Source organism: Carettochelys insculpta, chromosome 1, assembly GCF_033958435.1.
Source record: "Carettochelys insculpta isolate YL-2023 chromosome 1, ASM3395843v1, whole genome shotgun sequence".
Taxonomy (NCBI): Eukaryota; Metazoa; Chordata; order Testudines; family Carettochelyidae; genus Carettochelys; species Carettochelys insculpta.
The window spans coordinates 343,717,609-343,739,013 of NC_134137.1; the positions used below are offsets into that span (position 1 = coordinate 343,717,609).

Here is a 21,405-nt window from a genome sequence, read left to right on the forward strand (position 1 = left end):
GGCCAATGGAAACCCCACGTGTAAGCCCAGGGCGGGGACGGAAGCGGCAGGAGGAAAAGCGAAGGGCGGAGCCAGGCATAGTCTTAGCGGTCATTTTGAGTCCGGGCAGACGTGCGCCCCGCCAAGACCTCGTTCCGGAACCCATTTCCGGGGCCTCAGGTAGGGGCGCTGTGCCCGAATCCAACATGGCCGCCCGGAGACTCCTGTACAGTCAGGTGATCTAAGCCATCTGGCTGTCACGTGCTCCCTGTGGCGGCTGCTGCGAGCAGGACACGTGGCTGGTGGCTGTTGCTGGTGAGTGCAGGCGGCTACGGAGGCAGGTTGGCTGTTAGGGGCGGGGGCGGGGGAGGGACAGGTGTACAGCCGGCGGCTCCAGGGGCGGCTGGCGGGGATGAGGGTTAGCGTTATGTGTCCTGCCCACGCGGAATCAGCCCGTCCCGCTGCCGACAGTGCTGCCAAGCGCCGGGGGCGGACCGGAGCTGGGCCCCGCCGCAGCAGGGGATGATTTTCCCGCTGCGTGGGAGGGAGCAGCCGGGGCTCCCGTAGGACAGCGCGGGTTGCGAGCGCAATGCCTCGTTCTCAAGCGCAGCTCCGGTCAGCCCTGGAGCGCCCGAGAGCGCCTGTGCTGGTCACCGAGGGAGCCGGGCTGGGCCGGGCGTTTAACGGGAAATCCCAGCAGGACGCTGAGAACGGCTCGTTTGCGGCCACCCGCCCTGTGGGTCTCTGCAGCTCCTCATGCGCTACTGTGAACGGGGATTTTTGGGCGGGTGCGACTTTCTCTTACCGCCCCCACCCCCGCATTGAGCCTCGCCGTTCCCCGTCACCCACAGCGCTGCAGCTGCCCCGGATCCCTGTCCAGCTAGGCTCTGCCCCCCTCCCCCAGCATCCCTGCTGCCCAGCCCAGCTTCTGTACTGTTCCTCCCCACCCTCCTGTACAGTACAGAACAGCTCCTGTACTGTTCCTCCCCACTCTTCTGCCTGCCTTGTACGCTGGGGTGGTGGCTCCCACACACCGGTTCTCTCCTGGTTGCCCCAACCTGTGCATAAGTAACAGAGAGGGAGCCGTGCTAGTCTATACACTATCAAAACAAAAAGCAGTCAAGTAGCACTTTAAAGACTAGCAAAATAGTTTATTAGGTGAGCTTTCATGGGACAGATGCACTTCTTCAGACCATAGCCAGACCAGACCAGACTCAATATTTAAGGCACAGAGAACCAAAAACAGTAAGCAAGGAGGACACATCAGAAAAAGATAATCAAGGTGAGCAAATCAGAGAGTGGAGTGGCGGGGGGGGAAGGTCAAGAATTAGATTGAGCCAAGTATGCAGACGAGCCCTTATAGTGACTCAGAAAGTTCCCATCATGATTTAAACCATGTGTTAACGTGCCGAATTTGAATATAAAAGCCAGCTCGGCTGTTTCCCTTTCCAGAACGGTGTGATAATTCTTCTTCAGTAACACACGTACCTTTAGGTCATTGACAGACTGCCCCATTCTCATAAGTGTGTGGGTTACATGCACCATGGCTCTTCTGATGGTGCCCAGGGCAGGGGAGCAGTGTTCCTTTGTAGATTTCCATTCTTGGACAGGTTGGCTTTTTTTTGGGGTGGGTTAAAATTTCTTATGTGCAATGTTGAGGTAGTGCAAGGGTGTGCAAACAAAAAATATCAGAGAGGTAGCCATGTTAGTCTACCTATTCAAAAACAACAAGAAGTTCTGTGGCACCTTGCAGACTAACAGAAATTTTGGAGCATAAGCTTTTGTGGGCAAAGACCCACTGTGTCAGAGAAAGCTTTGTCTGACGCAGCGGGTCTTTGCCCACAAAAGCTTATGCTCCAAAATTTCTGTTAGTCTATAAGGTGCCACAGAACTTCTTGTTGTTTTCAAACAAAAATATGGATATAAATATATATCTTGTAAACAATCCATAGGTGGGGAAGAAAATATTTTGAAATAAGGGATAATTAATAAGTAACAATGCTTACCATACTTATTTGATGTGAAATAAAAAAATAAACACCACTTTTCAAGTATCTGCAGTACTATATTTTCTAACAGCTCAAGTTAGCATACGTGCCAAAATGCATATTATCCACACATAACTCAGCTTTAAGATGCTAAACAAATCTACAAGTTAATTAGAAATATTTCAGATATTATGGGATGGAGTGTGGGAGGCTCAGGGCTGGGGATGCAGGAGTCAGGGTTGGGCTATATGACATATGCAGGATATGGGATTGGAGTGGGTAGGGTTGTAGAAATTAGGGCAGGACTGTTACTGTACTGTGCTCTGACATCCCACTACTGAGCATGGGTGAATTATGATTTTGAGAGCTGTGTACTTGGGTAAATGTGGGTGGGCTTTCATGGGAACTGCAAAAGGTTCGGCAACTTGGCAAAAGGTGCATTCCTGACACCAGAAAGAGCAATGATTGTTTAAAACAGCAGACAGAAAGAAAAAAAAAATAAACAATGGAAAAAATATATTGTTGTGCCCTAATTTTGTTGTTAAACATTTGAACTGTTTCTTTCTGGAAAATGCCTTGAAAAGTAAGCATGTGTCTGTTACCTGTTGGTGATTGGTCCAATAAAAGCCATGACCCTGCTCATTTTGTCTCTAATATAAGACTGACATGGCTACAAAAACACTGCATACAATCATCTGAGTCTGGGTATTTCAGACTCAAGGGAGGGGCAAATTACAAGCATATGGGACCGGCATAGAAAACATTGTACCACCAGCTCCTTCTTGTCTATGTTTGTGGTGGCAGTTTGCTATTTGGAGAGACGTGGTCTCTTAGGGTAGAGCATAAGGCATTAAGACTTTATAGATCAAAACCTTAAACTTCAGGGAGCCAAAGCAAATCGTGGACTACTGGTGGAGTATAGTATGTATGAAAACATGACTGAGTATTTGATCTGTTAGTTATGCAGTAGACTGAAATAGCATAGTACTGTATTTCACTTTATTAAAATATAAAGTGCATTAGTCCCTCCTTTTCCCTTTATAAGCACATTGTCATGATGCTAATATGATTTTGTTTTTCCCCCTCATCAACCTTCGTCCCTGTTAATAGATTAGATGTGAATTTCAAATCCAGCATGGCTGAGAAGAGGCGCTCAGGTGGACAGTTACTGCTGCTGTTGCTGATCATTGCTGTGGCCTTTGCACATTTAACTGTCTGTCCATTTACAAAAGTGGAGGAGAGCTTCAACCTGCAAGCCATACATGATGTTCTGTACCACAGATTGGACTTGGAGAAGGTGAATAGGAAAGAGGACATTATTATTTATGGTTTGTTCAAGATAACCAGCACTCTCTCTGCTGACCAGCACAAATGCAACACATAGCATAAGAGCATTATTTATCTAGCTCTGCTTCACTCGTCTGTCCTGAGACTTTATTTCTAGCTTGCCTGTCTCACTGAGCCTCTCTTTTCTTTGCAGTATGACCACCATGAATTTCCTGGAGTTGTCCCAAGAACATTTCTTGGACCTGTCTTTATTGCAGCACTTTCCAGTCCAGCTATATACATGCTGTCTAGGTTGCAAATATCCAAGTTTTACTCCCAGCTGATAGGTATGAACTTGAAATCAGGTCTTAAAGGAGATCTTGTATCGTGTTGTATTCCGCAGCACTGATCTGTAACACAGTTCTGGGGAATATGGCAGTATGTTTATTTTATAAATGTTCTTTCAAGACTGGAGTTTTTTAACTTAATGCTAATTTAAAGGTTCCATCATCCTTTTCAAACCAGCTAAACAGCACAAAGAAAGATAGCCATGATAGTCTGTATTCTATCAAAACAAAAAAGCAGTCATGTAGCACTTTAAAGACTAACAAAATAATTTATTAGGTGATGAGCTTTTGTGGGGTCTGTCCCACAAAAGCTCATCATGTAATAAATTATTTTGTTAGTCTTTAAAATGCACGTCTGCCTATTTTTTAGCACTAAGAAAGTTATAATGAACTAATGGAGTTCTAACAGAAAACTGAGGGGGTGGAGGAAGAATTCAGAATTTACTTGGGAAGAGGGATGCTTTCAAAAGCGGGGTTTCTTTTCAAAGGAACCCGGTCTACATGGCTGTTTTTGTTTCAAAAGCAGCTCCTTTCGGAAGCAAGATTCCGCAGGATTATGCAAATGAGGAGCAAGATATTTAAATTTGTGCCTCATTTTCATTTTGGATCAGCTTTATTTACGTGTCCCTTGTGGAAGGGAGGGGTAGTGTAGACATACCAGCATCTACCAGTAGTGTGGTCGGTCTGTCTCGTTGCTTGGGAACAGAACAGCCAGCCACGCCTACCTCTGCTTTTAGCCCTTGAGGCAGGCTCTTTTATTCTTTTACACATGCACACACAGATGTGAAAAGTAACAGTCCTGACATAATGCGATGATGCAGAGTCCTCCACATCCCAGTAGTTCAAGGTTTACAGTCCTCCCTTACTCTGAGGTCCACTAGGCCAACCCGTCCTATTGTTGCTTTCAGCTTCTGCTTAGGGAAGTCTCTTTTGGCCCTCCTCTGACAAAGCAGGGTCCTCACTTATATATTTGATTGCTGCTGAGCTGAATTTGGTCAGTCCCAGCACTTATCTGCTGGGCTTCTTCTTTGGCCACAGGTTCTGCTCCCTGGCTCTGCAGGCCTGCTGCACCACTTCATGTAACATCATTCAGAGATCTCAACCATTGTGGTACTGAGTCACAACCAAGAGAAGATAGATTGCATTGGAAACAGTACCGTGGATAGTTTTTTCTTTTAAATTTAATCTGAAATGTTATATTGCAACATAATTTGCTGTTTCTTTATACACTTTTTACACCATCCTTCAAATATTGCACTACTTAAAATATTGACAGAGAGATAGCTGTGTTAGTTTGTATTCTATTGAAACAAAGAAGCAGAGGGATGGCTTGGGGGGCAGGGTGGTGTGTGGGGTGGGGAAGTTGAGTTAACAACTAACTACAGAGGGAATGCTTAGAACTAACATTCGTATTCAAATTTGACACATTAACACGTGGTTTGAACAGGAACAGTAATTGCCTGATCCATTATAAGGACTCTTTTACATACTTTGATGTTTTATCTACTTCTTAATCCTGCCCCGCCCCCCGCACGCGCGCACACACCCTGCCATCCCTCTGCTCTTCTGATTAGCCATCCTTGATGATAATTTTTCGACCTCCGTGCTTTATACATTGAGCCTGTTCTGGTATGGCTATGATCTGAAGAGGTGAGTCTGTCCCAAGAAAGCTCACCACATAATTAATTATTTTGTTAGTCTTTAAAGTGCTACATGACTGCTTTTTTGTTTTACTTAAAATATTTTTTGCGTTTGTTTGGTAGTAATTTAACACTTCTCTCTTTTGTTGCCTCTGTCACTAAACAACCTGATACTGCTTTCTTATCTACAATTTTTTCCCCCCTCCCAAAAGTCCGAGGAAGTCTGGGGCTTAGTGTGATTTATACGCTATGGAAGTTGAAGAAGGAAGTTCAAAAGCAGTTTGGATCAACTGTGTCAACGATCTTCTGTCTTACAACTGTTACTCAGTTTCATCTGATGTTTTATTGCACTAGAACTCTTCCCAATACATTCGCCCTTGCTGTTGGTAAGTGTTTATTTTGAAGATGTTCTTTATATTTTGAAACTATTTCTGATTTTATTGCTAGTGAATGCATTTAGACAAATAAATATGATCAGACCAAGTCGATGTACCATGGCAGAGCTCTAGCTTTGCATTAGTGGGACTTGTATGCATAGGTGCTTAGGGCTTGTCTCAGAGACTCATTGTGACGCTCAACGTAGCCTCTCTGCCTTTCTGGAGGCAAGGGTCACAGTCTACTGACCACCTTCATCAAAGGTCAGTCAATGGGTTTGGTGTGAGCACCTTCCTCAGTTCCAGTCTTTCCTCTCAGGGAATGTATCTGTATTGGCCTGCCCTCTACTCTGGGCTCCAGCCCAGAGTTCTTATGGAGAGTGGCAAAAGTAGTCTTTCCTTTGCTACTGGAGCTATTTCCCTGCACCAGGTTGCTTCCCCAAACAGTCCCTTCTGGTATCTGACCATGCTGATTCTTGAGCTCTTCCACAATGCACCACCTTGCTTCTAGCATGCCACCCACCCCAAAGGGAAGTCCCAGCAAGTTCTTAATGGGCTGCAGTATTCTGAGTAGCTTGTCTCTCTTCATTGCTTCTAGCAAGTTCTTAATTGGCTCCATGTTTCTTATGGTGCGTGTCTGATTTAATTGGTTCTAGTACATTCTTCATTGCTCTGGAGCAGTCCCTGCCTGGTGATTCAGGGAACAGAATACTCTTCATCCTGGGGCAGTATATTTACCTTTAACCATACTGTTGCAGCCAACTGGTCTTGTTCTGTCAGAGTATATATGTTTGATAGCTGGGAAGTGTAACAAGGAATCTGGAGAACTCTGGTGGTACATCTTATATATGTTAAAATAATTAGTTAAGCTGAAGTTATATTTAAGTTGAATATGTTGGGCTAGATTTGACATTTATTTGATTTACAAACTATGTGGCCATTGGACAGCGTCTGAACATTCTTGCAGTTTAAAATCCATAGTACAGTAATGGCTCAAGATACATGCATTCAACATGTGCGTATCTTGTTTTTATGCAAGAAGGGTGTGTGGAGGAGAATATGGAGGGTGATGAGACCCCACAGAGTCAGCTGCAGGGTCCCCGGCTGGTGGGTGGGGAGACCCACAGCCCTGTGGCTGGAGCCTTCTCCCTCCCTTGCTCCAGCCACGTAGCTGTTTGACAGCCCTGCAACTGGGGGAAGGGAGCGAGAAGGCTCTTAGCCTCGTTCCTGGCTCCCCGCTTGTGGGAACCTGGAAGCTGACCGGCCATGAGCTGTTCAGTTTCCTGTGTCGCACAAGTGGCGAGGAGCCAGGAACGAGGCTGCCCCCAAGTTCCTGGCTCCCCTCAACTGGCACGAAAATTTGAGTTACTCTGGAATTGCAGGAATGCAACCCTCACATAGCTCAAGTGTTTACTGTAAAGGTAGAGCTAGTCTGTGCAGGAGAAAGTCTCAGACTGACCTCTGAGGAAGCTATGTAGTGAAGTTCCTTCCAAAATAAGGACCATCTGAAATTTCATAATGTCCTTCTCTAAGAGCAATATGCACATCCTTGACATGAGCTAAATGCATTTGAAAAATCCCCCAAACCAATAGATTCCACTGCATATACAGTCTAGTGCAGAGAGGGTGGAAGTAACAAGTCACAGGTGACAGATATTAGTTACGTCACTTCATGCACTATTGGAAGGTGCTCAGATGACACCCACATAAGAACCTATATAGAACAGACTAAAAATATTGAATCATCCGATGATGATACAGCAAAAACCTTATTGAAACACTCTACAAGATACTGAGACACCTGAAATACTTTTCTACTATTACTCTTTTGTAAAGGCAATTGCTGTAATGTTTCACATGGGGTACTTTGTGATCATGACAGGTCCTCAATAAGATCTGTGTTAGTATGTGGCCTGTATTGTAAAATGTGTTGAGAACCCAGGATATATAGATTTGATGCATATATTCCCATTGTTCTTAGGAGACGTGTGGTATATTCTCTGTTGATACTTTGATTTGAGTATATGGGTGTTAATGCAAGGTGGGCACAGGTCATGGGAATAACATGCCCCGGCTGTTGCTAAGTAAATTATAATAGTAACTATACCTCTTTAGTTCAGAAAAGCTTCAGTATTCTGCAGAGTTGTTCATGGGACCTATTATATATACACCCTGGTGAGGGATTCAAGACTCCTTTCTTTGTGATGTGTCCTTTCCTAGTCAGCTAGTGCATCAGACTAGAGTATGATGAAAGAGCCCCATTCTGCATACCTTGTCCTGGCTTTGTGACAGTCCTGTTGCAGTCGGAATGCTGGAAAGGGTCCAGAACGCAAGGAGATAGTTGAATTAAAAAGCCTTGAGCATGTGATTAATAAAGTGTTTTTATATCTTTTTTTTTTTTTTCTTCAGTTCTCTTAGCACTTACATCTTGGATACAGCAAAAGCACGCATCATTTATTTGGTTCTCAGCACTGGCAATTATTGTCTTCAGATCAGAGCTCTGTATATTCTTAGGCCTCATGCTCCTGGTGACATTATTAAGTAAAAGAATTTCCATTTTAAAGATGTTTTCTCATGCTGTTGCAGCTGGCCTTCTCTGGTTAGGTAAGTGCTTATTTTTTAATTGTATTTAATATCTAATATTTCCTCTTTTTTCTTTTGTCGTCTTTTACTTAAAATGTGACTGCAGTAAAATTTACTTAATAGAAAGTAAATAAGAAAAAATATTCTCTCTCTTCACCACAAGAAAGCTAATTTACTCATTAAACTGACAAAATTTTACTCTGAGAGAAATATAAATTGTTTAGCAAAAAATCTGCAGACTGTATTATCGCTTACACAGAAGAAACTTGTGTACGGGCCAGAAAATGCTGTACATTTCAACTTGCAAAGTTTTCTAGAGTGCACTGTTGGAGTAAGGTGAGATGGAATGTTCCACTCACAGCAGTTGGGCCTTGTTCGTCATTGCCATAATGTAGTTTTCCATTTTCTACACTCAGCTTGGCCATCATTACTATAAATGGCCTGAGATGATCACCCAGTGTAGCAAGCTCAGACTGGAAATGAGACATAACATTACAAGCCAAAAGATGAGAAGGGTTGATACAAATCAGGTTCAAGGAAGACTTGAGTTGCCTGGCACATGCCATGATTCCTTTCTGTATTATTTCATTTCTTGAACTTTAGCTGTTGGTCACTGCTGAAAGATTGTGAAATTGCCTGGGTTCCAAGCCATCTGTGGAGTCCTGGAGCATATTATATAGGCCTATCGAGCCTCCTCATGGCAGCATGGCACTCTTAAAAAGCTTGCTCTCAGAGGCTGCCTGATTGTGGCTCCATGTATGCCTTGCCTTCTTAGGGCAGGCAGGAGGGTGTCACAGCATAGAAAGGAGAAGCAATGTAAGATAACTCTGAGCACATCAGTATTCATTTACTCTGCTTTGCCTCAGGGCACTGTGCTGCAGAGAGAAGCCACTCTCCCCTTCACATCCTTTCTGACCCACAATCCAGACTATTGTTCACATTGGACATAAGGTCAGAATACAATATGAGTCTCTCTCTAATTGTGCCTGTGATTTCTACCATGAATTTTAAATTGTGCAACCACCTGTCACATTTCTGTGTCAGCATAAGACACAGAGCCTGACCTGGCTCCTATTGCTTTTGACTGGCATTCGGTTAGGCTCATAGGGTGTCCCAGTTTATGTTCATCTCTTAAGCAAATGTTCAGTTTGAATGAGCTGCTCAGTCTTGGTTATTTGTTTTTCTTCTAGGACTAACAGTGGCTGTGGACTCTGTGTTTTGGAGGCAGCTTCTATGGCCTGAGGGGAAAGTGCTTTGGTATAATACAGTTTTAAATAAAAGTTCCAACTGGGGAGTATCCTTCCAATACATATATATATATGAAAATTGGGCCAGGGCTCTGTCAGCTAAGCTAAATATTTGAATTGATTTATTTATGGGATTCAGCTGTGACATAATTGAAATGTTTGGCATCAGTGACAGAATTCAGCTGAAATTTATTTTGCAAGAGATAGCTCTCTCCTGTCCTCCTCTTGGTGCCTGCTCCACTAAAGTCAAAGGAAGTTTTTCCAGTGACTTTCATGGAAACAGGATCAAGCCCTTTTGGAGTCTGGCATCTGTCCTTCAGTCTCTTCAGTGCCTTATCTTTCCCTTGTTTTTTCCGCTTGGTTGTGAATTCCATTGTCCTCCCTATCACGCAGGTCTTGGGCTGCTTATACACTGGCAAAAACAGAACTCATTGTTGTCCACCTGTGCACTGGGGGGCACCAGCATTTGTAGCTGTAATACAGGCAGCGACTAAGAGTAGGGTTGACAGAAACATCTGAATCCATGGTAGTCTCTGCTACGGGTAGCACCGGTGGAACAACCCTTATATATATTCTTAAGTTTACAACTTTTCCTGTGTAGTCAAGGCCTTGGTGTCATGGTCAACTCTGAGCCAACGCAGGCAGTTATTCCTTTATAAAATGTCTACAGTTTGTCCATTTTATTGCTAAGGGTCCCATTTGAAAATCCCTCTTGGACTCCTCCTCTTTCAGCTCATTGCCTCTCACCTTAAAAGTTCTCCTTTTCATGGGTGTGCATTTTACTTCTCTGTCTCCTTCAATCCAGCTGCCTTTCCTGCAACAGTTTGACTTGCTAGCCCCTTCTTAATTCTCATTGTCTAACTGTTTAACATTCCCAGCATAGCTTTTTGCAATAGGAAGAGAGTGGGGGGAAAAAACCTGTGGGTCACAGACTGCAATTGCAAGGGCAGCTGAGCACAAAGAATGGAGGAGAAGGGAAGCTGTAAATGTCCTGGAATGCTTGAGAAAGAAGAAAAAATAAGTATTCAAATAACCAAATTAAAGGATTTTTCCCAGTATCTTTCTTTAGTCTCTTATTTTTCTTGTAATCATTAAAAAGTCTCAAATTCAGGATCGCTGTTATAATTTTACTCAGATATGTACTTGTGCATAGCGGTTCATTAATGTACACCTTTATCCTGCTGTGCAGGTTTTTGTACCATGCTTATTGTCATGATAGTGGAATACCTAAGGGGACTGAAGGCCCATAGCATATACAAGGACATGTTACCAGACAATCGGAACATATTTTCGTAATAATAATTTCTTTAAATGGAAAGCAAGTAAAAAGATCAAATGCCTCAAACTTTTGGGAATAACACATTTCTACAAAATTTGTCATTTACCCCTTTTTTTCCACTTTTCAGCCAGCTCTGTAGATGGTTGTAGAACTTAACTGAAGAAAACAAAATCCACAGAATTGAATAAATCATCTTATTTATTAGTTTGATAGATGAGCAATTGGGAAAAATGTGATAGCTGTAAACTGAATAAAATTACTATGTACTTGCAAAACTTTAGCAGAAAACCTCAAAGGATAAAGCTGTCTTAAACCAGACGTTTGCTGATAACCACCTTAACTCCCTTTTCATCTTAAAGACATCTCCCTTCTTGTGGTATTTCTATTCAGCACTGCCTCGTGCTTTGGGATGCAGTATTTTATTTGTGCCTCCAGGAGCAGCAGACAAAAGGACTCGGTTGTTACTTCTACCAACCCTGGGTTTTATTTTTCTGTATTCCTTTCTCCCTCACAAAGAGCTGCGGTTTATCATATATACTTTCCCTATCTTCAACATAGTGGCTGCGAAAGGCTGCACACGAATGTAAGTTCAGAGTAATTATCCTTGCAAAGATTATTTACAATTCAAAACTATATAGTAACTTATAGGACACAGGTCAGTCCTTTTCTCCTCTACATAACAAAGAGAGATGAAATATGATGTGCTAGTCAAAGGAGTGCGTGTGCGCAGGTGGTGGTAGGGTCAGGTTCTGTACCTGAACTCATTTTGGAAGTAGGCTGCCCTATACTAGCTCAGCACGAAGCTCTGAAGGCTCTCTCCACCAAAAGGCCACAGTGATTTGCTCTTGGATTGGACTAAGGGGTATGGGCCATTCTTATGAGCATGCTCCTTCTAACCAAGTGTCCCAGGAACATCCAGAAGCAATAAAATGGGGGCTCAAATTGTGTTTTGGGTTCCTGCCAGTCGGAAACGGGAAGAAGTTTAGCACAGTTCAGTAGTTTAGCACACCTGTTTTCCATGGATCCTGAAGAGTCTGCCAAAGACTTGGCCCGAAAACTGATTGGACAGAATTCCACTATATACACAACCAACAGATTTTCCAAGGGGTCTGCATTGCCATGCAAAATTTTTAAAGGGGTCCACAACTTACAAGTGTGTAGAAATCAGCAGATTAAAAAAGGTCGCAAAACACCGCCTTTGCAATACATACATGCATCTGTGTGGGAAAGATTTTCTTACAGTTCCAGAATTTGGTCCATAGTCCTAGTCTTGTAACTAGATGGTTAAAATTTTATTTATGAAATAAGATCCCAGTTAAGGCCAGAATGGCTATACCACTATAATAAAATGGGGTAGCTCTTGTCTGACCGTACAGGAGAAAGGGGCAAATGCTGGTGAATAGCTATACTGTTTATTACTTAGGAAACTGCTTGGTACTAATTATATATTAAGCACATTTAACTATAAAGCTTACCTTAAAGAACTGAAAGTAGTCCTTCAGATAAACAAAGTGAAATTCCAAAGTGCTTTGGGGAATTGTATGTTTATTTTGATAACTAAAAGTTGAACTCGTGTAAGTGTTAGAGTTGTACTGTGAATATTTTATTACTTGTAACTATTTTATCATTAAAAGTAATTCCTTTAGAATTGTGATAAAGAAATAGCATTATAATTTTTAGTTAATAGAACTTGCAGCCATCCTCACTCTTGTTTCTGTCTAACAGTGAAACATTTTATTTTTAAATGTGCTGCCCAATAATCCATTTACAAAATGCAAACTGCTAATTCTCATTTCGTTTTTCATTTCTTTTTATTTTTTACCTCCTTCACAGCTTAAACAACTATAAAAAATCTTGGCTATATAAACTAGGATCTCTCTTGGTTATGATACATCTCCTGATTAATGCTGCTTATTCAGGAACATCATTATATGTTTCACATTTCAACTACCCTGGAGGAGTTGCAATACAGAAATTACATGAGTTGGTGCCTTCGACTGCAAGTATGTAAATCTGGTTCAAATGTTAACGCTAACTTTGGTTTTGAGGATTCTTTATTGTACCTTTTTCATTAGATATTGTTTATTTTGGACTATTTACTTGTATCATTGTGGGTTTTAGCTAATTAGTCATTTACCGGTGCCTTGTAGATACAAGCATTTTGAAATATTGTTTTTGTTGTAGATATCTCTGTTCATATTGATGTGGCTGCTGCACAGACTGGAGTGTCTCGATTTCTGGAAGTCAACTCAAATTGGAGGTATGTCATGAGAAAGGGGTTTTGTCAAGACAGCAGACATTGTTTTCCCTTTTGTGTATATGCATGAGGGCAAACTTGCTGGGCATTGGCTCTCATGACAATTAAGTCACAATCAAAGGAAATCCAAGTCTTCAGGGATTTTGGTGAAGTCTGTTGTGATTTTCAACTCTGCATGAAACATCTCTGGAGCTTTTTATTTTATTTTTCTTGGCCCATTTATTTTTAAGTACCAGAGATTATTTAAAGGCATGAGAGGGAAAGTCAAAACAATCCTTATCTTATTAAACTCAATCACCTTTGTTGTGACTGTACAAAGATATTTCCTAGATAATCCCTAAAAGCCCTTCTTCACTGGCTTTGCAAAACAAGTTGTAACAGTCCATCACTTTTCAGCTGATGACAGCAGAGTGTAGATAACCCTTTTCCTTAATTTTTTTCCTCCCCTTAAAGACAGTGGTGAATATCTTAAATTGAACAACTGTTCTGGTATTTGTGTGTTCAGATAATAGCTTTAGTTCTGTGAAGGGGCCTACCAAATTCAGAATCTGTTCTTGTCAATTTCACAATTTCATAAAGTTACCTTTGAAATTCATGGTGTTGAAACCATGAGGGTCCCTCCCAACCCAAAATGGGATTGTGGGGGAAAAGGAGGGTCGAGTCCACAAAACTGTTGTGGGAAAGCAGTCCCAAGATTAGCACCTTCCCAGCATCCTGCAGTTAGTTGGTTCCCGGAGATGGAAATAGGTAGGACCCCCCCATGCTGGTGGAAGAACACCAGATGAGGGCTGTTCGCTGCTAGTTCGTGCCAGAGACAAAGTAAGGCAGGGATTTGACTGGAGCGGGGGAAGGAACAGGAATCTGGAGTTGCCCCCTGCAAGGTGGCAGGAGTACAAGTCCTGAGCCCTAGCAGGAGTTGCTGGGGGACAGCCCTGAGCTCAGCGCCCAGGGGCAAGGTATAGGAACCCCAACTGGGATGTGGTGGGACTGAAGCCCTGAGCTCATGCTGTCTTGGTTGGAGTGAGAGAGGGTTGGGGCAGTGGAAGCCCCAAGCCTGTGCTTTCATTGCCCGAGCAGCAAAGGAAGTCCCTGTCCTGGCTACCCTGAATTCTAGCTGCAGCCACAGAATGGAAGCTGCCAGGTGCCCAGAGCTGTGGCAGCAGCAATGCAGAAGAAGGAAGCAGAAGCCCAGTGCCCAGGCTGCCTCAGCTGCAGGCACTGGTAGTGAAAGCTGTAAGCCCAGCAAGAGCTGCTGCCGGAGGATGCCCAAACTCAATGGAACCGAAGTCTTCAGCCCAGTTCCCAGGCTGCTGCAATGCAGAAGAGAAGGTGTTCCACCCTTTTTTCTGCACTGCTTCTCCTGGTGGGTCTGATCTCCCCTCCAAGAGCAGTTACACAGGAAAAAGACAACTCCTGTCTCTCCCCAGGGTAGTGGGGATGGCAGCTAGGAGTCCTGTATTCCTAGCAGTAGGTGAGATCAAATTTTAAAGGAGAAGATGGCTGACTTCATGGCCTGGAAACTGGTGGGGCCCTAGTTATATGTTTAAAAAAAAAAAAAAAGACTTCTAATCTATCACACACAACAGTCATGTCTAGGGATGTGGGCATCTGAGCATTTTGGGTGAGATCACCAGGAGATTTTTAAGCCCAGTTTGACAAATGCTTATCAGGAATGGTCCGGGTGGTGCTTAGTCCTGTCCTGTGTGCAAAGGACTGGACTCGATGCCCTCTCCAGGTTCCTTGTAGTTCTACAATTCTGTGACCAAAGTAGTTAACCATTTTGGCACTGAAAGGGCCAACTATTTTGGTGAATGTGGGAAGTCAGCAGTATCCAGATGCCACTGTTCCAGTTTCTCAGGGTAGAGGCTAAAAAAGACCATAGTGCAATTTCAATTCTCAAGGCCATCTCCAGACCCAGGGTCTGCTCATTTACTTAAAAAGGGAAGCTGAGTCAAAAGGAAAAGTGTACTAAGGGCTTGATCTTATAACTCTTCAAGGCAATAGAAAAACTCCCATTAATAGAGCTTTATTTGGTCTGAATTTAAGATAATTCCCAAATTACTTGTGCCTGGAGATTTCTAGTTGGCTCAGGACTGATTTTTCAGCATCAGACTTAAATAATTTATATTACTGTAGTGAGGAGAAGCCTGCTTCATGTACCAGGACCCCATAGTGCAGTGGTTCCCTTTTCACTAGTGCAGACTCCCAATCACCCCATCAAACTGTTTGTGGACCCCCATCAAAGCCTCCTGTAGCTGCAATGTACGCTTCCTTAAATGAAAAAGTAAACCACAACATAAATATTCATGCAGCAATTAATAACATTATTGAAAGATATGTCCTTTAAAAATAATAATAGATTGTAATTTTGCAAATTTTTTAGAACTTATTTTTCTATTATTTTTATTTATCTTTTTTATGGACCCCCCTGCAATATCCTCACAGACCCCAGGTTGGGAACCACTGCAATAGTGCTAGACACTGTAAAATAAACCAGAGTTGCAATTTTAGATCTTGGGGTGATCAGAAAACTCAGAATTTTTGGAATGAGGGAAGATGGAAAATGAAAGAGCAGAAGTAATTTGCTTTTTGGCAGGCATGCAGAAGTTAGCCAGTTTGGCTCCAGTTATTGTTTCTACTTTTTCTCATAATCCAATGACACTACTGAAGATGTTAAAGGGGACATTTCCTCACAAATGTAAGTTCATCTCTCCTCATGTTGAATTGCTCTGCACGTGTTGGGATCTGGAGGAGTCTCTAAGTCATCATTGTAAAATATCTTCCCACCATACCCTTCTCATGTGATAGACCAGATTTGGTCACTAGAGTGCCCCAATTCTTCTTTATTCAGCAAGTTTCTTTACTGAGTGTACCTTGGACTGAATATGATGTCTAATTTTGATGGATTTTTTTAACCCGGTTTTTGCTTTCCGTTGGTGGTTCAGCATAGAATGTGAGGCCGTGATGTGATTGGAAAAAAGGAAGACAAAGCATTTCGTCACTCTGACGCATGTCACACAGTCTTGCAGCCTCATATGGAGGCACCGTATGTCCCCCGCTGTGGTTTTTGCACATCAGAAAGATGCCTCAAGGAATGGCTGATTCATCATAAGGAACAACACAAAAGAGGTCAGAGATAAACAGCAGCTGACCATCATACACTCAGGCACCAGGTTCTCATCTGACAACACAATAATGAAAAGAATCAGGGTAGCAGGAGGAAGCAGGAGTCCTTCAAAGGGGGTAGAAAATAATTTGCTGTCCTCACAGACTGGACATGTGAACAATTGGATTTTGGATGGAGTGCCTGAGTAGTCTGATGATTCACCAAGATAACTGCAGTCTATAGCCAGAAGTGTTCTGAAGCTCAGGACTTTCCTTAGCGTGCCGAGATACTGTCTTTGCCTCAAGAAAAATCTGCCTTCAGAGAGCCCAAATGAAACTTAAGTTGATTCTAACACTAGATAGATCCCATCATCTGTGTTTGCATTTTCCCCATTAGTGTGAACTCTGAAACAGGAAGAAAGTTGCTGTTTGAGGAACGCATGCATCCTACTGGTCGCTCCTTTGCTAGCCCTGTGGGGGGTGGGGACTGTGGGATTGGAGTAGGGAAGGCTGTTAGTTTGATGTCATATTTTCTTCACCTGCCTGATCGCATGTCCCATCTCAAACAGTAGTTGGCTCTAATAATCCTTAAACTGCCGACTCCTTAAAAGGTGGGTTCTTAGGAGACATGCTTATGTAATTGGTGTGGATTAATGTACTATTACAGACTACATTTACAGGAGACCTGGGCTTCTGAAGAATCTGCTTCATGTTGTGACACCATCTTTGAAATTACAGTTCATCATGGGATTTTGCAGGAGGGAAGACTTTGTTTCTCTTAACTTTATCTTGGGCCCTCTTGACTTCTCCATCACTTTGAGTTATATCTCAGGGTATGTCTACACAGTAGCCTCATACCGAAATAAACTATGCTGGATGAGTTATTCTGGAATAGATTATTTTGCAATAACGCTGCTACCCACAATACATTTTGAAATAGCACTTAGCTATTTTGAAATACAGCATCTACACAGAGAGGCTATTTCAAAATAGAGCCATTGGACATGGCTTATTTTGAAATAGGTATTGTTAAGACAGGAAATAGTGCCTGGTTCGAAATAGCTATTTCAAAGTAGGCACTATTCCTTGTAGAATGAGGTTTACTAATTTTGAAATAAGCCAAGCGCAATTTTGAAATTCTTTTGAAATTTGCTGTTGTGCTGTGTAGACACTAGGATAGAAATAACTTTGCTGTGTAGACCTAGCCTCAGAAGTGAATATTGAGGACACGCAGTTACTGGAGGACAAATGTATTAACTATCAGTTTTGCTCATCAGTTCAGTATTCATAAATTGATGTCAATAATTTCATATCAAAACCACTTTAAGAAGCTGAAGTGAGTTTGTGTTAAGAGTTTTGGAGGCATTCATTTGGGAGTTAAGGTCCTTCCTTTAGAGTGACCTTCAGCTCCCACCAAGGAAGAAACAACTTAGGTATGAAGGACTGGTGGACATACATGTTGACACAAAAGGAAACTTCCTTTTCCCTACTCCTTGCCTTATTGGTGCAAAATATAAGAGACGGGGACACTCTAAATTATATAGGTGAAGCAAATTGGTAACTCATATGTTTGGAAGAGGCGTGGCCAACCAGTTAGACAAAACAGCTGTGATTAGCATGCAAAAGAGCCACATATCATATACTTATTTTCTCTCTCTCTCTCTCTCTCTCCCCTGACCTCCCTATATATTATATATAGATGCACAGAGATACACTTCCAGCCCTGCACTCTAACCCAATCTCCCTCCCATCCTCCAGAGCCAGGCTCCCCCATCCCCTGGTCTAATCCAAGCCTGGGTCTGACTGGAGCTGCCACCACACACTTCTCCCTCCAGGTGCTGGGACACATGCACAGAACAGTGCTAAGCAGTCTGTGCATGTGGCTCTGACCAGGAGCTGCATTACAGTGAGCAAAGAGCGACATGTGGCTCGAGAGCCATGGGGTGGCCATCCCAATGTAAAAGTTAGCTAAAAATTTTAGCTTTGACTCATTGATGTGCAATGGCAAAGGGCACAATGTGAACATACAAGTATTTTTCCCCCACTGTGTGCAACCTAATGGAACACAGTACATACAGTCTCATGAAGGCTATGATTTTACCTGATTCACTTACTTGAAGAAAATATTATTCATTGGCCGTGTCTACACTAGCCCAAAACTTCGAAATGGCCATTTTGAAGTTTACTAATGAAGCGCTGAAATACATATTCAGTGCCTCATTAGCATGCAGGCGGCTGCGGCACTTCAAAATTGACGTGGCTGTGCGGCTTGTTCAGACGGGGCTCCTTTTCAAAAGGACCCCGGCTACTTTGAAGTCCCCTTATTCCTTTGAGCAGATAAGAATAAGACGACTTTGAAGTAGCCGGGGTCCTGTCAAAAAGGAGCCCTGTCTGCACGAGCCGCGTCAATTTCAAAGTGCCGCAGCCGCCCACGTGCTAATGAGATGCTGAATATGTATTCCAGCGCTTCATTCGTAAACTTCAAAATGGCCATTAGCATGGCCATTTTGAAGTTTTGGCTAGTGTAGATGTAGCCCAAGTGCTATTATATTTTACATGGGCAGGTTGTGTTTCTATTTATCCCCGCCTTCAGTGCGTTTATCTTCTCAATACCCCTGTGCACTTGGGCTGTCTTCTCAGTTTTGCGGATTAAAAACTGAGGAGCAAAACAAGTGGGTAGGTGGCCAAATGTACTTAGGTGGCTAAAGATGCAGATAAGGAACTGGGCCTCACTCCCTAGGCAGTTAGAGCCCTAACTCCTGTTGATTTCATTAAGAGTTAGATACCTAATCTAAGTATCTCTGAAGATCTGGCCCTATGCATGATTTACAGAAATCAGTCAGTAGGGTAGATGCATTCCATGCACTGGCAGTTGTCAGTTGTGCCAAGTACCATGCTGTGTCATGAGGCACCTAAATATTAACTCTAGCCCCACAGTCACAGGGGAAGCCTGTAGCAGAGCAGGAAATGGAACCCGGGACTCCCAATTTCTATTCTAGTGCCCTATGAAGTATGCAGTCCTTCCTCTTGTTTTATACTTGGGGGGTGGAGGAGGAAGAGATGATGACTTAGCACCATCATGAGGTGGGACCCCCACTGCAGCTGCGTTCCCGTAGCGGGGGAGTGCCCCTTCTGCAGCATATCCCAATATTCTCAGAAATAAAGGTAAAATACAATCAGATGCCATTGGAAACCAGCCTACTGCTCTTTCTTTGCAAATCCCTGGTACAGGACTCACTGTAAACCTTTTCACTGTAGCTTGCAAATAGAAGGGCAGAGTAATATGCTCTGAGCAGCTCACAGCTGTATGGATTACCAAAGCAGCAGCAGGAAAATACCAGTTTCTGATTTCTTTTGGATAGTTTCACTCCTGTGGCTTGCATAATTAAGTATGATGAGAATTAGACAGAGTCATCTTCTCCTTTTTTATGTTTTGGATAGCATGTCTTTGCAGATACCTAGCAGATGTTTAGTATGTACTGAAAAGAATGCAAATAAATCCACTGCCTATTCCTTCCTTACAGGTATGACAAAAGGGAAGATGTAAAACCAGGGGACCAGCTGATGATGTCTTATACACACATTCTAATGGAAATGGATCCCATTCAAATATCTCATTACAAGATGACTCATCAGCCACTTGCACACATATCTGGCATCAATAGAATTGGGTTGAACCTCACTACGCTACCTCCTTTTACATTACACTTAAAAACAAAATTAATACTGTTGGAAAAGCTTATTAGTTCTTCTTGACAATAAATTTTAAATTGTTTTGACATAAATTCACTGACAATCTCCAAAATAATTGCAGCTTGCCTTTCTAACAATGAAGTACAGTAGATATGGGGGGAAAAATACAAGTTCTTATTTTCCTGCACCTGTTTCTTACATAAATTAAAGAATCCCAAGGGTATGTAAAGCTAATCCACATCATGATGGAGTTGCATATTGCATATATTTTCTTTGAAACACTTTAGAATTGGTTTGAGTGGTTGTCTGTCTACCAGTGTAAAATATACATATTTTTAAATATCTGGCATGAAAGGGAGGAGTCGTGCTATTCTGTGGTATCTATGTATGTTATCCAGGGGCATTACAGATGTTCTGCTTGTGGTTCTATTGTATAAATTGATTTTTCCCACTAAATTATGTGGAACTTTAATAATCTCAGTTTGTATCATAGCAATGCCACATTAATTGTAGAGTTTGTGCTTTAACCTGTTAAATTATTAAAGTTACAAGAACCTTTTTGATTAATAATTGTACTTTCTGGAAAGCACCAAGTTGCGAGAGTTGGGTATTAAAGTGGTTCAGTACATTTATGCTGAATTTGTAATGAAGGACAGCTTAGATTTCACAAAAATATTTAGTGTTTTGTTAAAAATAATCATTCTTCTCCTACAACCAGTCTATTCTGACATATACCTCATTTTTATAAAATTTAGGAACTTAATTTCCTTGGGTGGGGAAAACAACTAAGTTGTCCTGGAGGATATTGCAAATGGGTATGCCTAGCATGTTTGAGGTATGTCCTTGTGTTTAAAGATTGCACTGGGAGACTGATTTCCTCAGGTTTCATACAGTTTAGGCTTTAAGCTAAATATGCTCTCATACAGACACGATCAAAATCAGCACTGAATTCACCACTAATTCCTGCTAAATAAACCTGTGTGATTTTCTGAAGTAAACAAGTTGTATTGTTTGAGATTGTGACAGGCCTCATTTTCTTAAACATACTAGCTCTGGCATAGTTAAAGACCCATTAGTGTGTGATAATTCAGTGCCAATAGCACAAATAAACTTGGAGTCTAGCAGCTGAACATGCAGTTTTGTCTGAAAATTCACAGGGTGAAGTATTTCCCCTTGAACAAAAAGCTGTCCCACTGAAAAAGAAGCAGATGCTCCTCTTTGCACTCATAGAAATAGATGTTTACAATTCTGAGATTTTGTTTTCCCTCAGATTCAGTGCTCATGCATGGGAGGAACAAATACAAGATGGAACTTGCCTCACGGTAGCAGTTCAGGCTTTCCCACATAATACTCCAGCAACGGAGGTCTGCAGAACCTGTTAATCCAGCCTTTGGCTTCCTTTGAAATTGCCATTGGTGAAACGCCATCTATTGGATTTCCGTGGGGGGGTGGAATCTAATTCCCTCCTGAGCCAGCTTGAGTACCAAAGAGCATGAAAATGTCTGAAGAAAGCATGTAAGTTTACAGAACACAAAGTTTGGAGTGAGTTCATTTCCATATCTGTACGTTCAGAGTTTTAGAGCCCTGTAGAGATACAAATTAATATCTGCAGATAATCAATGGGATACTAATACCAGCCTATATATT

General features: G+C 42.3%; 1 protein-coding gene across 5 annotated transcripts in view; it reads left to right on the forward strand.

Annotated features, from left to right (window-relative positions):
• Positions 1-21,033, forward strand: part of ALG12 (ALG12 alpha-1,6-mannosyltransferase) — a 158,463-nt gene extending 137,430 nt beyond the window's left edge. The window contains exons 1-11 of one of the 5 annotated variants that reach the window (XR_012648384.1): positions 179-294; positions 3,078-3,264; positions 3,448-3,580; positions 5,433-5,606; positions 8,004-8,198; positions 9,368-9,471; positions 11,063-11,286; positions 12,537-12,706; positions 12,888-12,963; positions 15,906-16,089; positions 19,590-19,722. Coding sequence is in view for 4 of the 5 variants with exons in the window: in XM_075015706.1 (XP_074871807.1) it covers positions 3,103-3,264; positions 3,448-3,580; positions 5,433-5,606; positions 8,004-8,198; positions 9,368-9,471; positions 11,063-11,286; positions 12,537-12,706; positions 12,888-12,963; positions 19,590-19,821 (1,470 nt within the window). In the remaining variant the exon portion in view is untranslated. The other 4 variants (XM_075015679.1, XM_075015697.1, XM_075015687.1 and 1 more) reach the window with 4 other exon arrangements.
• Positions 21,034-21,405: the final 372 nt, after the last annotated feature.